This window comes from Pseudopodoces humilis, chromosome 27 (assembly GCF_049639895.1).
Source record: "Pseudopodoces humilis isolate 2021_Gansu_Grassland_sample_001 chromosome 27, ASM4963989v1, whole genome shotgun sequence".
Classification (NCBI taxonomy): Eukaryota; Metazoa; Chordata; class Aves; order Passeriformes; family Paridae; genus Pseudopodoces; species Pseudopodoces humilis.
In genome coordinates, this window is record NC_142226.1 from 4,815,772 (window position 1) to 4,828,413 (window position 12,642).

Below are 12,642 nucleotides of genomic sequence, written 5' to 3' on the forward strand. Positions count from 1 at the left end.
CATCCCAGGCACTTTATAACCAGTACATACACTTCAAAGAAACTGAAATCCCGGCGAAAGAGCAGGAAAAAGGACAGATAGAGGAGCTCTACAAACTGCTAGAGGTAAGGGTCACAGTGGCTGTCCAGAGGCTGGTAGGTGGGAATGTTGTGCTCTTTTAGCAGGACTAAAATGTGCTCAGTTCAGGCTTATTTTGGAATGGAGAAGTGGGAATAACCCTCGGGATAAAGGAGGCAGCGAGCAGCACGCTGCAGGAGCGGAGGCAGAGCTCCTCTTCCCTCGCTGTCATCCCCAGCCAGCTCAGGGGAGAGGTGGGAAATGCCATTCTGCTGATGTTTCCCCCAGGTTTGGATTGAATTTGGGCGCATCAAGTTGCCCCAGGGCTACCACCCCAACGATGTGGAGGAGGAGTGGGGCAAGCTCATCATTGAGATGCTGGAGCGTGAGAAGCTCCTGCGGCCGGCGGTGGAGAGGTCGGTGCTGTGCCCATGCCAGGGACATCCCCTGCTCCTTCCTCTGGCCAGAGGGACATCCAAAACCCCCCTCCCACCTCCCTCTGTCATTCCAGGCTGGAACTGCTGCTACAAATCGCTAACAAAATCCAGAATGGTGCTCTGAGCTGTGAAGAAAAGCTCACCCTGGCGAAGAACACGCTACAGGCTGTGAGTGGATTTCCCCCTCCTGATTTTATTGATTTATTTGTTTTCCTACTCTTTTTTTTTTTGTACCCATCTCCTTCCCTCTCTTCTGCCTGGGGTGATGGGTTCCCCCGGACAGTTTTCCTTTCTTTTCTGCCCTTGAGGCTGTCCCAGAGGTGCTGTAGGAGAGCTGGTTGATATTTGGTGATGCCCAGATCACCTTGAGGACAGGGGGATGGGGAATGGTCTTGTCCTCTGGGAATACAGTGAGTGGGGCTGGACATCTGCAGAGCTGCTGGTGTGGAGGAGACCAGCGCTTCTGGAAAAGCTTGTTGAATATTTTTGTTGTATAATGAGGCTTAAAACCCCCAAAATCTGTTTTATTTGCCTGGCAGAAAGGACTCAGTGGCAGACCCAGGTTTCTGAAGAGGTCTTCTTTGTTATGAGAGAAAAGAGATGTTGGTTGAAAGGGTTGGGAGCTAAAAATGGTGATCCCATCTATTCCTGGAAGCTTCCAGTTCACCTCCAAAAGTTTCTCTAAAGGGCTTGGGTGTGGTGTGGGGGGATGGATTCATGCTCCTGTTGAGCTTGTGGATCCAAAGGTGTTTCCAGCCTCCAAGCTGGGCTGATGGTGTGTTCTCCCTGCCCCTCCTGGGCTGAGGGGACGCGGCCCTGAGTGTCCCATGTCCCCTCAGGACGCCGCTCACCTGGAGTCGGGCCAGCCGGTGCAGCACGAGTCGGACGTGGTGGTGTACCTGCAGGAGTGCGAGGCGCTCATCCGCCAGCTCCAGGTGGACGTGCAGATCCTCCGGGACGAGAACTACTACCAGCTGGAGGAGCTGGTGTTCAGGTGAGCTTCCCCAGGGGCTGCACCTCCCCTCTGAGCGGGGCAGGGAGGGAGGACATCTCCTGACCCGCTGCTTGGCTCCCCAGGATCATGAGGCTGCAGGACGAGCTGGTGACGCTGAGGCTGGAGTGCACCAACCTCTACAGGAAAGGTCACTTCTCCACCCTGGAGCTGGTGCCCACGTCCACGCTGAGCACGACACACCTGAAGGGCGAGTCCCTGACCAAGGGGCTCCACACCTCCTCGGCCTCCTGGTTCCGGAAGCCCATGACCAGGACGGAGCTGGTGGCCATCTCCTCCTCCGAAGATGAAGGCAGCCTCCGCTTCGTCTACGAGCTGCTGGCCTGGGTGGAGGAGATGCAGGTGAGTGCTGGCCCAAACCTCCTGCCTGTGCTCAGGCTGATGTGGGAAGCTGCCTCGGGCCTTTTCCTGCCTTTATCTGTGAATAGTTGCTTTGATGGTTTGTAGTTTTTGGAGATCTGAGGCTCCAGTCTGGAGCTGGGTTTTGTCTCTTGTGGTCCTGCTGGCCAGTGGGGATCAGAGGAGCCCTTCAAAGCTGGAAGCAGATCTGTGCTGGTGCACTCACTTGGTCCTACGTGGGTGGGAAGCTTGAGTAGGCTGTCCCAGAAATATTCAGTGTTGGAGCACTGGCTTAGGATCTTCCAGCAGGACTGGGAGGTGTTTGTTCCCTCTGGGGTGACCTGGGAGGATTCCTGACATCCTTTTGAGGGCAGAATGAGCAGTGCTGACTTGAGCCTGTTGTTTTCAGATGAGGCTGGAGCGGGCAGAGTGGGGCACTGACCTGCCGAGCGTGGAATCCCAGCTGGAGACCCAGAGGCACGTCCACGCCAGCGTGGAGGAGCTGGGCTCCAGCGTCAAGGAGGCCAGGATGTACGAGGTAGGGTGGGGGACACCCACCTGGGGGCTGAGGACATTGGGATCAGCTCTTGTGGGTCACATTCCTGGGACAGAGGTGATTTTTAAGGATGGAGCTTCTGAGTGGATGCAGTGCTGCCCTGAGCCGTCCTCCCCACCTCCCCTTCCTCAGGCAGAGCTGGGGAGAGATATTTGGGGATGGGGTTCTGAGTGCTGCTGTCCTGTGATGGGTGACAGGAGCATTTCTCACCCTTCAGGGTAAAATGTCTCCGAATTTCCGCGCCAGCTACACGGAGACGCTGGGCAAGCTGGAGACCCAGTACTGCAAACTGATGGTGAGTGAGCTCCCAGCACTGCCCTGGGGTCCAGTCCTGCTCCAAGGCTGGGAAAAAGGGGGAAAAACCCATCAGCTATGGAGCAGGGAGGAAGAATAACAAATAATTCTTCGTGTCCAGGAAACCTCGAGCTTCAGGCTGAGGCACCTCCAGAGCTTGCATGGATTCGTGTCCCGGGCCACAGCTGAGCTGATCTGGCTGAACGAGAAGGAGGAGGAGGAACTGGCCTACGACTGGAGTGACAACAACCCCAACATTGCAGCCAAGAAGAATTACTTCTCGGTGAGTGCTGGGAGGGCAGGCACTGATTTTGATCCGTGGTGGAGCCCTCAGCTCCCAACAGAGCCCAGTTCCTGAGGCTGGATGCTCCCTGCCAGCTCACTGAGCTTGCTGCTGCTGAACAGAGCTGATGGAAGCTCTCCCCAGAGCAAAAAGTGAAGTGGAAGTGTGTGTTCAGTGGAATTGCAATCAAAAAGGTATCAAAAGATGTATTTTTAGCATTATTTTGGTGCTCAAGGCGTCTTGAACTAGTGGTGGCGAGGGGGGTAAGTCTGAGCCAAAGGGGAAAATTGATTCCTCTTTAAAGCAGTATAAACAAATTCCCATCTTTCCACAATCACACTGTCTGGAGCTGAAGAGGTCCCTGGGCAGGTTTCCAGGGCCTGTTTGGCACACAGATGTTGCCAAATTAGAAGATGAATAGATTACATGGACACAGCTCAAGGTGTGGTAAAGAGAAGAGAAAGTTTATTTTTCCTCCCAGGATTTATAGGCTTCTAACCCCAGCCAGGGATGGGATGGTCAGGATAACACTTTCCCACTGCACTGGCCATGAGAGATGCCCATCACAAGACAACAGAAAGAATGTACACATATCTATGTTTACAGTTCCTGTCCTGGGAAAGTCCTTAGAAAACCATGTCAGCAAGCTCAGAAGCTGAGTTTTCAGGGTGACACACAGCAGGCAGATTCCTGTTGGGAACGGGGCTGGGGGGCCCTGCTGGATCCCCTGGGATCCGCTGGTGCTTCCCACAGAACTTCCACACTGTGTGACTTGGACACGTGGTCTGAGCCAGCTCCTGGAGCTGAGATCTGGACTTTGTGTCCCTCCTGCAGGAGCTGACAGCAGAGCTGGAAGAGAAGCAGGACATCTTCCGCTCCCTCCAGGACACGGCTGAGCTGCTCTCCCTGGAGAACCACCCTGCCAAGCAAACCGTGGAGGTGAGTGGCAGAGCTGTGGGGTTCCCGAGGATCAAATCACCTCAGCTGGAACTGGGAGACTTGCTTTCCCACCCCACAGTGCCTGATGAAGTGTTTTTATGGTGGCAGGACATCAGTGCAGCGGTGGAGCTTTTTAATTTTGGGAAGTGGCCGTTCCCAAATAATCCCCACCTCTAATTAAGACACAGAGGGCATGAACCTTTCCTGCAGTGAGGTGATGCAGGGAATGGCCTTGGAGTCACCCAGGCTTCCAGGGACACTGTGGTGGCGAAGCAAAGGGCTGTGGGAACCTTTTCCATGGGGTAAAAGCAAACCTGCTCCTGCTTCTGGCATCGTGGCTGTGTGAGACATGGGGGACACTGAGACAGGGTCTGCCACCTCCTGTGTCCAAACCTTCCTGGCTGCAGACAGATTTTGGTCATTTCTGTCCCTCCCTCCAGCTCCTGTGTCCCTCCTGGCTGTGAATGCCCTTTTTCCAGCGCCTTTTTCCGTGTTTTCCACAGGCCTACAGCGCTGCTGTGCACAGCCAGTGGCAGTGGATCAAGCAGCTCTGCCTGTGCGTGGAGCAGCACGTGAAGGAGAATGCTGCCTATTTCCAGGTATTTGGGACCAGATTCCCTCGGTCCCATGCACTGAATCCCACTCCATGAGCTCGCTGTGCTGCTGTTCTCCCTGGGGGAGAGGGAAGGGGGGATTTGGGCTTTCTCTGGGGTATCTGTTAGCTGCTCCCTGGGGGAAAAAGGGATCGGCTTCTTCTGGTCATCCACGTGGGATGATCCTGCCCTCGCAGCTCCAAAGCCAGAGCAGTGCCAGGAGCTGCTGGCTGAGCCTTTGGGGTGCTCCTTGCCTGCCTTCAGGCTCCTCAGGGGGCTTGTCCAGGTTCCTGTGAGCCCCTTTGCCTTGGCAGTTCTTCAGCGACGCGCGGGAGTCAGAGACGTACCTGCGGAACCTGCAGGACTCCATCAAAAGGAAATATTCCTGCGACCACAACACGAGCCTGACGCGGCTAGAGGACCTCCTGCAGGACTCCATGGTGGGTTCTCTGACATCCCACCACCCTGCTCTGCTCCAGCAGCGTTGCCTGGGGCTCCTCTTGCTTCTTCTGAAGAGAACTGAGCTCTTCATCCCCACACTTTGGTGGGATGTGGTTTGCTCGGCAGTGATTTGCTTTCCCTTGGAGCTGCTGAATGAGCTGCAGGCTGTGCTGGCCCCAGCTGCGTGGCACAGCTGGAGTTGGTCACTGTCATTTAGAGTGTCTCTGTGTCCTCAGGGTGAGGAGCAGGCAGCCTGTGCAAGGTCACAGCCTGACGTGTGAGCTGCTTCTGCCCCAGCCGTGCCCATCCTGCTCGAGCCCTGCTGACAAAGGGCCCGTAGGATGCTCCTGGTTCCGCTCTGGAGTTGGTGGAGATATGCCTGCCCTTTATCCAGCCCAAATCCCGTGTTAATCCATCCTGCTGGATGAGGGGAGAGCCAGGGCAGCCTGGCTGTGCCAGGGGCTGATCTCTGAACACGTGGCCTGGCTTAGCTGAGCGGAGCAGAGCCCGGGCCGTGGCACTGTCACCTTCTTGCCTGATTTGGCCTGAAAAAAAACACCTAAAAACAACCCCCGAGGAGCAAAGCATCAGCTGGTGTTTGACACCAGGCTCGGGGGAGGATTTGGGCTGTGGCTGAAGCGCTGAGCTGCGGTGGCAGGGCCAGGAGGTGACACTGGGTGTGACAGGCAGGTCCCACACACTGCTCCCAGTGCCCCAGGGTGTGACTGGGCTGCCCTGACTGGGGGTGATGGGTGCAGCAGTGCTCTCCTCTCTCCTGGGGGCTCCCCCATCCTCTCTGGCAGGCTCTCAGGGTTGTCCTGGCCTGTCTCTGGTGCTGCCAGGGTGTGGAGGCAGCCAGCCTGGCTCCTGGGGGCTGTGCTTGGGAGCCCTGGAGCACCAGGAGTCTGGCAGGTGCCATCTGGGGTGGGAGAGGCTGTTCTGGGCAGCCAGAGAGTGGCCACAAGCCCAGGATTGCCCTGAGCTCAGCTATATTTCTCTTTCTTACCTAATAAGTTAAAGCTGTATTTCTTCCAATCATGCTCCCTGGGACAGGCACAGGTAGTTTATCTAATCACTTATTCCTTTATTTTTTTAATTTTTATTTTTATTTTTTCTTTTCTTTTCTTTTTTTAACCATTAAATTCTCCTCCACTGCCGTAGCACACTAACCAACCCCAGGGTACCGAGCATGAGGGAGAATCTTTTCTGGGATCCTGTTTTTGAAACCTTTGCCACAGCCAGCAGGGGCTGAGCTGTCACTAACCACTGCCAGTGCTGTGATCCACACATCTCCACCAGTGCCAGAGGCTGTTCCAGGGGAGCTTTGCCTCCATTTCCCCCCTGGGTTGGTCCCACCACCAAACCCAGCAGGGATTTGTAGGAATCACCTCCAGCTGGCAGATTGCTGCCCAAAGCCAGAGGCCTGTGCCATGGCTGCACCCCGAGCCCCTTCTCCTGGGCTGTTTTATCCCCATAATCCATCATTCCCACCTTCTCCTGGGCTGTTTTATCCCCATAATCCATCATTCCCACCTTCTCCTGGGCTGTTTTATCCCCATAATCCATCATTCCCACCTTCTCCTGGGATGTTTTATCCCCATAATTCCCATCTTCTCCTGGGCTGTTTTATCCCCATAATCCATTGTCTCCCACCTTCTCCTGGGATGTTTTATCCCCATAATCCATCATTCCCATCTTCTCCTGGGCTGTTTTATCCCCATAATCCATCATTCCCACCTTCTCCTGGGCTGTTTTATCCCCATAATTCCCATCTTCTCCTGGGCTGTTTTATCCCCATAATCCATCATTCCCACCTTCTCCTGGGCTGTTTTATCCCCATAATCCATCATTCCCACCTTCTCCTGGGCTGTTTTATCCCCATAATCCATCATTCCCATCTTCTCCTGGGCTGTTTTATCCCCATAATTCCCATCTTCTCCTGGGATGTTTTATCCCCATAATTCCCACCTTCTCCTGGGATGTTTTATCCCCATAATCCATCATTCCCACCTTCTCCTGGGCTGTTTTATCCCCATAATCCATAATTCCCATCTTCTCCTGGGCTGTTTTGTCCCCATAATCCATTGTCTCCCACCTTCTCCTGGGCTGTTTTATCCCCATAATCCATAATTCCCACCTTCTCCTGGGCTGTTTTATCCCCATAATTCCCATCTTCTCCTGGGCTGTTTTATCCCCATAATTCCCACCTTCTCCTGGGATGTTTTATCCCCATAATCCATTGTCTCCCACCTTCTCCTGGGCTGTTTTATCCCCATAATCCATCATTCCCACCTTCTCCTGGGCTGTTTTATCCCCATAATTCCCATCTTCTCCTGGGCTGTTTTATCCCCATAATTCCCATCTTCTCCTGGGCTGTTTTATCCCCATAATTCCCACCTTCTCCTGGGATGTTTTGTCCCCATAATCCATTGTCTCCCACCTTCTCCTGGGATGTTTTGTCCCCATAATCCATCATCTCCCATTCCAGCCATGGGTTTAAACACCCCTTCCTCCTTTGCTCTGGAGAAGGGAGCATGCTTCCCTGGGCTCTCCTGCAGGCAGCTGAGCTTCCCCAGCTTTGGGCTGGACATTGTCCTGCTCCTGGCCCCTCTCAGCTCCTGGGACTTTGTTTTGGTGGATGTTGTGTTCTCTTTTTTTTTTTTTTTTTTCCCTTTTGAAAGAAAACATTTTCTTGTCCTAGCAGCCAGAGAGCCAGAGGCGTGCATGTGGCTTTGCAGGGCAGTGGGAGTAGCAGTGACACCCGTCCTCCCTCCCATCCCATCTCCTGAGCCCTCTTCCCATCCTGCCAGGGCAGCAGGATCCTCCTGGCGTGTTTGCTCAGGCCAGCACCGGGGTGGGGGCCGGGAGAGACCTCCCCTCACCACCCTTGAGCAACCCTTCCTCCTTCCCCCTTGCCAGGATGAGAAGGAGCAGCTCATCCAGTCCAAGAGCTCGGTGGCCAGCCTGGTGGGACGCTCCAAATCCATCGTGCAGCTCCGGCCCAGGAACCCAGAGCACGCCCTGAGGAGCACCATCCCCATCAAAGCCGTCTGTGACTACAGGCAGATCGAGGTGAGGGCTCACCAGGGTGTTGGTGGCACCTGGAGAGGGAACAAGGCAGGGACAGTGACACCGTGATTGTAACTTTTCTCTAAAAAGTCCTTTTTTTCCTGTTTCTTTGTTTCTGCTGCATCTCTTCTGTGTTTTTCTTTTTATTCTTGGATTTCTCAGCCTCCTTTGGACTGAATTCTTTTGGGATCCTCCCTGGTGGGGAGCCCTGCTTATCTCAGTTCTTATGATTGGAAGAAAACTCCCGAGCTCGTTAGAATCTTGTTTCTCGTGTTTATTAACAGGTGATCACAAAACTTAACAGGTCTCTCCTGGCTGGTTGCAAGGTTAATCTTTGCAATCTGGTACATTTCTTTCTTCTGATGGTACAAACAAGGCCTTGTGGCTCACTTCATGTCTGATGCACAAAATGGCCCCAAAATATGCAGTTCTTTTATCTTTATATCTATTTTTACCCAATTAACAATAAACATGTATATTATTTTTCTTAATGACCCAATGCATCACCTCTGTGATGCACTGTGGCATTTTCTGTGCAATCACTCACTATCACCCAAAAACCTCCAGGAGAAGAACATGAAGAAGAAAGAAGAAGGGACAAGGGACAACACCCTAAATCCTCCAACTTGTCTCCTGTTCTCTAAACTAACTTTTTCACCCAGTGATTTAAAAAAACTTTCTAATCTACACACTTACACTTTCAGCTTTTCCTATCTAGCTTCAACATTTGTTTTCATGTATCACCATGCAAACATGCTCATGAATTTCATGTTATATGAAATTCAGTGGTTTTCTAGATCTTATAACTAAGTATCAGAAACAAGGGCACACACTCTGTATTCCAGACTCCAAGAGTGATGAGATGAAAATGAAATGAAATGAAATGAAATGAAATGAAATGAAAATGAAAATGAAATGAAAACCACCGTGGTGGTTTAGGATGAGCACCGTAGGATCTGTCACTGGGAAGCAGGAGCAGGGTGGGAAGACAGGGGGAGGGAAACAGCAGGGATGTTTCTCCTGGAGCAGATTTCCGTGTCTTGGGTTTATTCTGGGCAGGAATAATTATATATTTATATATATTATATATATATATATATATATAATAATAAAAAAAAATAATAAATTTATATATATATTATATATATATAAATATTTAATTCTGGGCAGTCCTTTCCCCTTCCAAGGGAGGACAGGCTCCATCAGGCTCAGCCAAACAAGCACGTGGGTGGAAGCCAACACTTCCTCATCCCTTCCTCTCCCGGCACGAGCGTGCCGCACTGCTTGGCACCGTTCCAGGCCATTTCTCGGTTCAAACATATCCATCTGTGTATTTCTGGGAGCTGGCTCACCCCCAGGAGAGGGCCTGGCAGCGGGGACAGGCGTGCACGGCCCTGCTGCTGGTTTGTGACGGGCTGCTGCTGTTGCAGATCACCATCTGCAGGAACGACGAGTGTGTCCTGGAGGACAATTCCCAGAGGACCAAGTGGAAGGTGATCAGTCCCACGGGGAACGAGGCCATGGTGCCTTCTGTCTGCTTCCTGATCCCCCCACCCAACAAAGAGGCCATCGAGATGGCCAGCAGGTAACTTGGTGGCAGTCCCAGAGAGATGGGATGGTGGCATGGGAGGGGAACGGGGACAGAGTGGGGGTGGGGGTGTGAAAGTGGTTTGTGGTGAGGAAAGGAATCCCTCACAGCTGCAAACTCCACTGTAGTAGCTTGCAAAAATGAAGAAAAAATGACAATTTAGGAGGAGGGACCCCCCCCCCAGGGAGCTCTGGCATCAGGAGATGCATCTCTCCCTGCGTGCTGCCAGACTGGGATCGCTGGAGTGATGGGCTGCTGCCTGCCGCTGCTGGCTGGAGGATTAACGGGGTCAGGGCTGGGTTTGCTGGCAGGATCCAGGCCTCATGGATCCTCTCCTTCCCCTTGCAGGGTGGAGCAGCTGTACCAGAAAGTGATGGCTCTCTGGCACCAGCTCCACATGAACACAAAGAGCCTCATCTCCTGGAACTACCTGCGCAAGGACATCGCCCTGGTGCAGAGCTTCAGCATGGAAAAGGTACAGGGGAGCTTCCCCGCCTGCTTCTGGGGCTTGTGCTGCTCTCCAGGCTTCTCTGTGTGGTCAAAAATAGTTGAAATCCAGGGTGTGCAAGAGGTCTTTACACCTGGGACAGCGCACTCCTTGGAAAGGGTCACAGTTTACAGCTATCAGGAGCAGGAAAAAGGAACAATTTACACCTGGAAAACCTGAGTTCAGGGGTGCTGTGCAAAAGGATTGCAGCTTTTCCCAATAAAAGGAGCATCAGGAGTTTGCGGCTGCTGAGAGTTTGTGGACTGAGCGTTTCATTAGGCTGGAGGGAGGATACAGAGGATTTACCTTTCCCCCTCTGAAAATGCTCCTTGGGCCGATGAAGGCGGCTCGGTTGGTGAGCAGGGATGTTCCTGATGTTTGGATGTGCCGCTTTTTCCACTCCCAGCTCAGATCCTTGGCTGAAGGGGAGTGTCAGCAGGCCCTGAAGAGCCTCCAGGCGCACTACGAGGATTTCCTGCAGGACAGCCGCGACTCGGAGCTGTTCTCGGTGTCGGACCGGCTGCGCCTGGAGGAGGAGGTGGAATCTTCCAAGGAACGCATCCGGCAGCTGCTGGAGTCCATGGAGAACGGTGAGCTTCAGAGGGCTGGGTGGTTTAACCAGGAGCTGTGGGAACTCATAAACAAAGGATTTTATGGGGCAGCTCCCTGTTCTTCTTTTCCTGAGCTGGTTGGTGGTGTGAGCAGCTGCTCTCCTTGTTTCTCCATCTATCCATCCCGGTGTCCGGCACTGTTCCTGCAGAGAGGCCTTGGCTTTGCAGCTCCTGCTGTGCTCTGCACAGCTCTGCAGTGCTGGCAGCAGGAATGCATTCCAAGCAAGGAGCCCTTCCTGCATTTAATCTTTAATACATTTTAATAAATTCAAAATGAAATAGATACAAATTTAAATAAACACAAATTTTAATAAACACACATTTAAATAAATTCAAATTTAAATCAATACAAATTTAAATAAACACAAATTTAAATAAACACAAATTTAAATAAATTCAAATTTAAATCAATACAAATTTAAATCAATACAAATTCTAATCAATACAAATTTAAATGAATACAAATTCAAATGAATACAAATTCTAATCAATACAAATTCTAATCAATACAAATTCTAATCAATACAAATTCTAATCAATACAAATTTCAATAAATACAAATTTTAATAAATACAAATTTTAATACATACGAATTTTAATAAATACGAATTTTAATAAATACAAATTTAAATGAATACAAATTTAAATAAATACAAATTTTAATCAATACAAATTTAAATGGATACAAATTTAAATGGATACAAATTTAAATGGATACAAATTTTAATGGATACAAATTTTAATGAATACAAATTTTAATGAATACAAATTCTAATGAACACAAATTTTAATCAATAGAAATTTTAATCAATAGAAATTTTAATCAATAGAAATTTTAATGGATACAAATTTTAATAAATACAAATTTTAATGAATACAAATTCTAATGAACACAAATTTTAATGGATACAAATTTTAATGGATACAAATTTTAATGGATACAAATTTTAATGGATACAAATTTTAATGGATACAAATTTAAATGGATACAAATTTTAATGGATACAAATTTAAATGGATACAAATTTTAATGGATACAAATTTTAATGAATACAAATTTTAATGGATACAAATTTTAATGGATACAAATTTAAATGGATACAAATTTTAATGAATACAAATTTTAATGTATACAAATTTTAATGAATACAAATTTTAATCAATAGAAATTTTAATGAATACAAATTTTAATCAATAGAAATTTTAATGGATACAAATTTTAATGGATACAAATTTTAATGGATACAAATTTTAATCAATAGAAATTTTAATGAATAGAAATTTTAATGAATAAAAATTTTAATGAATACAGATTTTAATCAATAGAAATTTTAATCAATAGAAATTTTAATCAATACAAATTTAAATAAACACAAATTTCAATAAATTCAAATTTAAATAAACACAAATTTAAATAAACACAAATTTAAATAAATTCAAATTTAAATAAACACAAATTTAAATAAACACAAATTTCAATAAATTCAAATTTAAATAAACACAAATTTAAATAAACACAAATTTCAATAAATTCAAATTTAAATAAACACAAATTTAATACACGTGGTGGTGTGACACCGTGAGTCCCGCTAGGACTGAGGGCTGCGGTGAGGTTCCCTGTGGCTGGGCTCATTTCCAGAACGAGATGATTTAATGAACGCCTTCTCCATCTGAGCAGAGGTCCCCGTTTGGGACAGATATTGCCCAGCAGTGCTTGAGCTGCTGTCCTGTGTGTCTGCCTTGCAGAAGACAAAGACGAGAGCGTTGCCAGGACCTTTCTGTCCGAGCTGAAGAACATCCGGCTGCGCCTGGAGGAGCGCGAGCAGCGGCTGCTGAGCCGCATCCAGAGCCCGAGCAGCGCCCGAGCGGACGGGGACAGCGTCCAGGAGAACGCCATCCGCACCGCCGAGCAGGAGGTCAGGCCTGCTGCTGCCAG

The 12,642-nt window shown here is 49.4% G+C and overlaps 1 protein-coding gene across 16 annotated transcripts in view; it reads left to right on the forward strand.

Moving 5' to 3' along the window:
* Positions 1–12,642, forward strand: part of MACF1 (microtubule actin crosslinking factor 1) — a 146,938-nt gene that overhangs the window by 47,003 nt on the left and 87,293 nt on the right. For all 16 annotated transcript variants that reach the window (XM_088067401.1, XM_088067408.1, XM_088067404.1 and 13 more), the window contains 16 exons: positions 9–104; positions 346–473; positions 569–662; positions 1,334–1,488; positions 1,572–1,848; positions 2,255–2,383; positions 2,619–2,696; positions 2,817–2,978; positions 3,813–3,917; positions 4,421–4,516; positions 4,825–4,950; positions 7,871–8,023; positions 9,451–9,605; positions 9,957–10,083; positions 10,502–10,685; positions 12,453–12,622. In XM_088067401.1, coding sequence (XP_087923527.1) covers positions 9–104; positions 346–473; positions 569–662; positions 1,334–1,488; positions 1,572–1,848; positions 2,255–2,383; positions 2,619–2,696; positions 2,817–2,978; positions 3,813–3,917; positions 4,421–4,516; positions 4,825–4,950; positions 7,871–8,023; positions 9,451–9,605; positions 9,957–10,083; positions 10,502–10,685; positions 12,453–12,622 — 2,235 coding nt within the window. The remainder of the gene's footprint in view (positions 1–8; positions 105–345; positions 474–568; positions 663–1,333; positions 1,489–1,571; positions 1,849–2,254; positions 2,384–2,618; positions 2,697–2,816; positions 2,979–3,812; positions 3,918–4,420; positions 4,517–4,824; positions 4,951–7,870; positions 8,024–9,450; positions 9,606–9,956; positions 10,084–10,501; positions 10,686–12,452; positions 12,623–12,642) is intronic.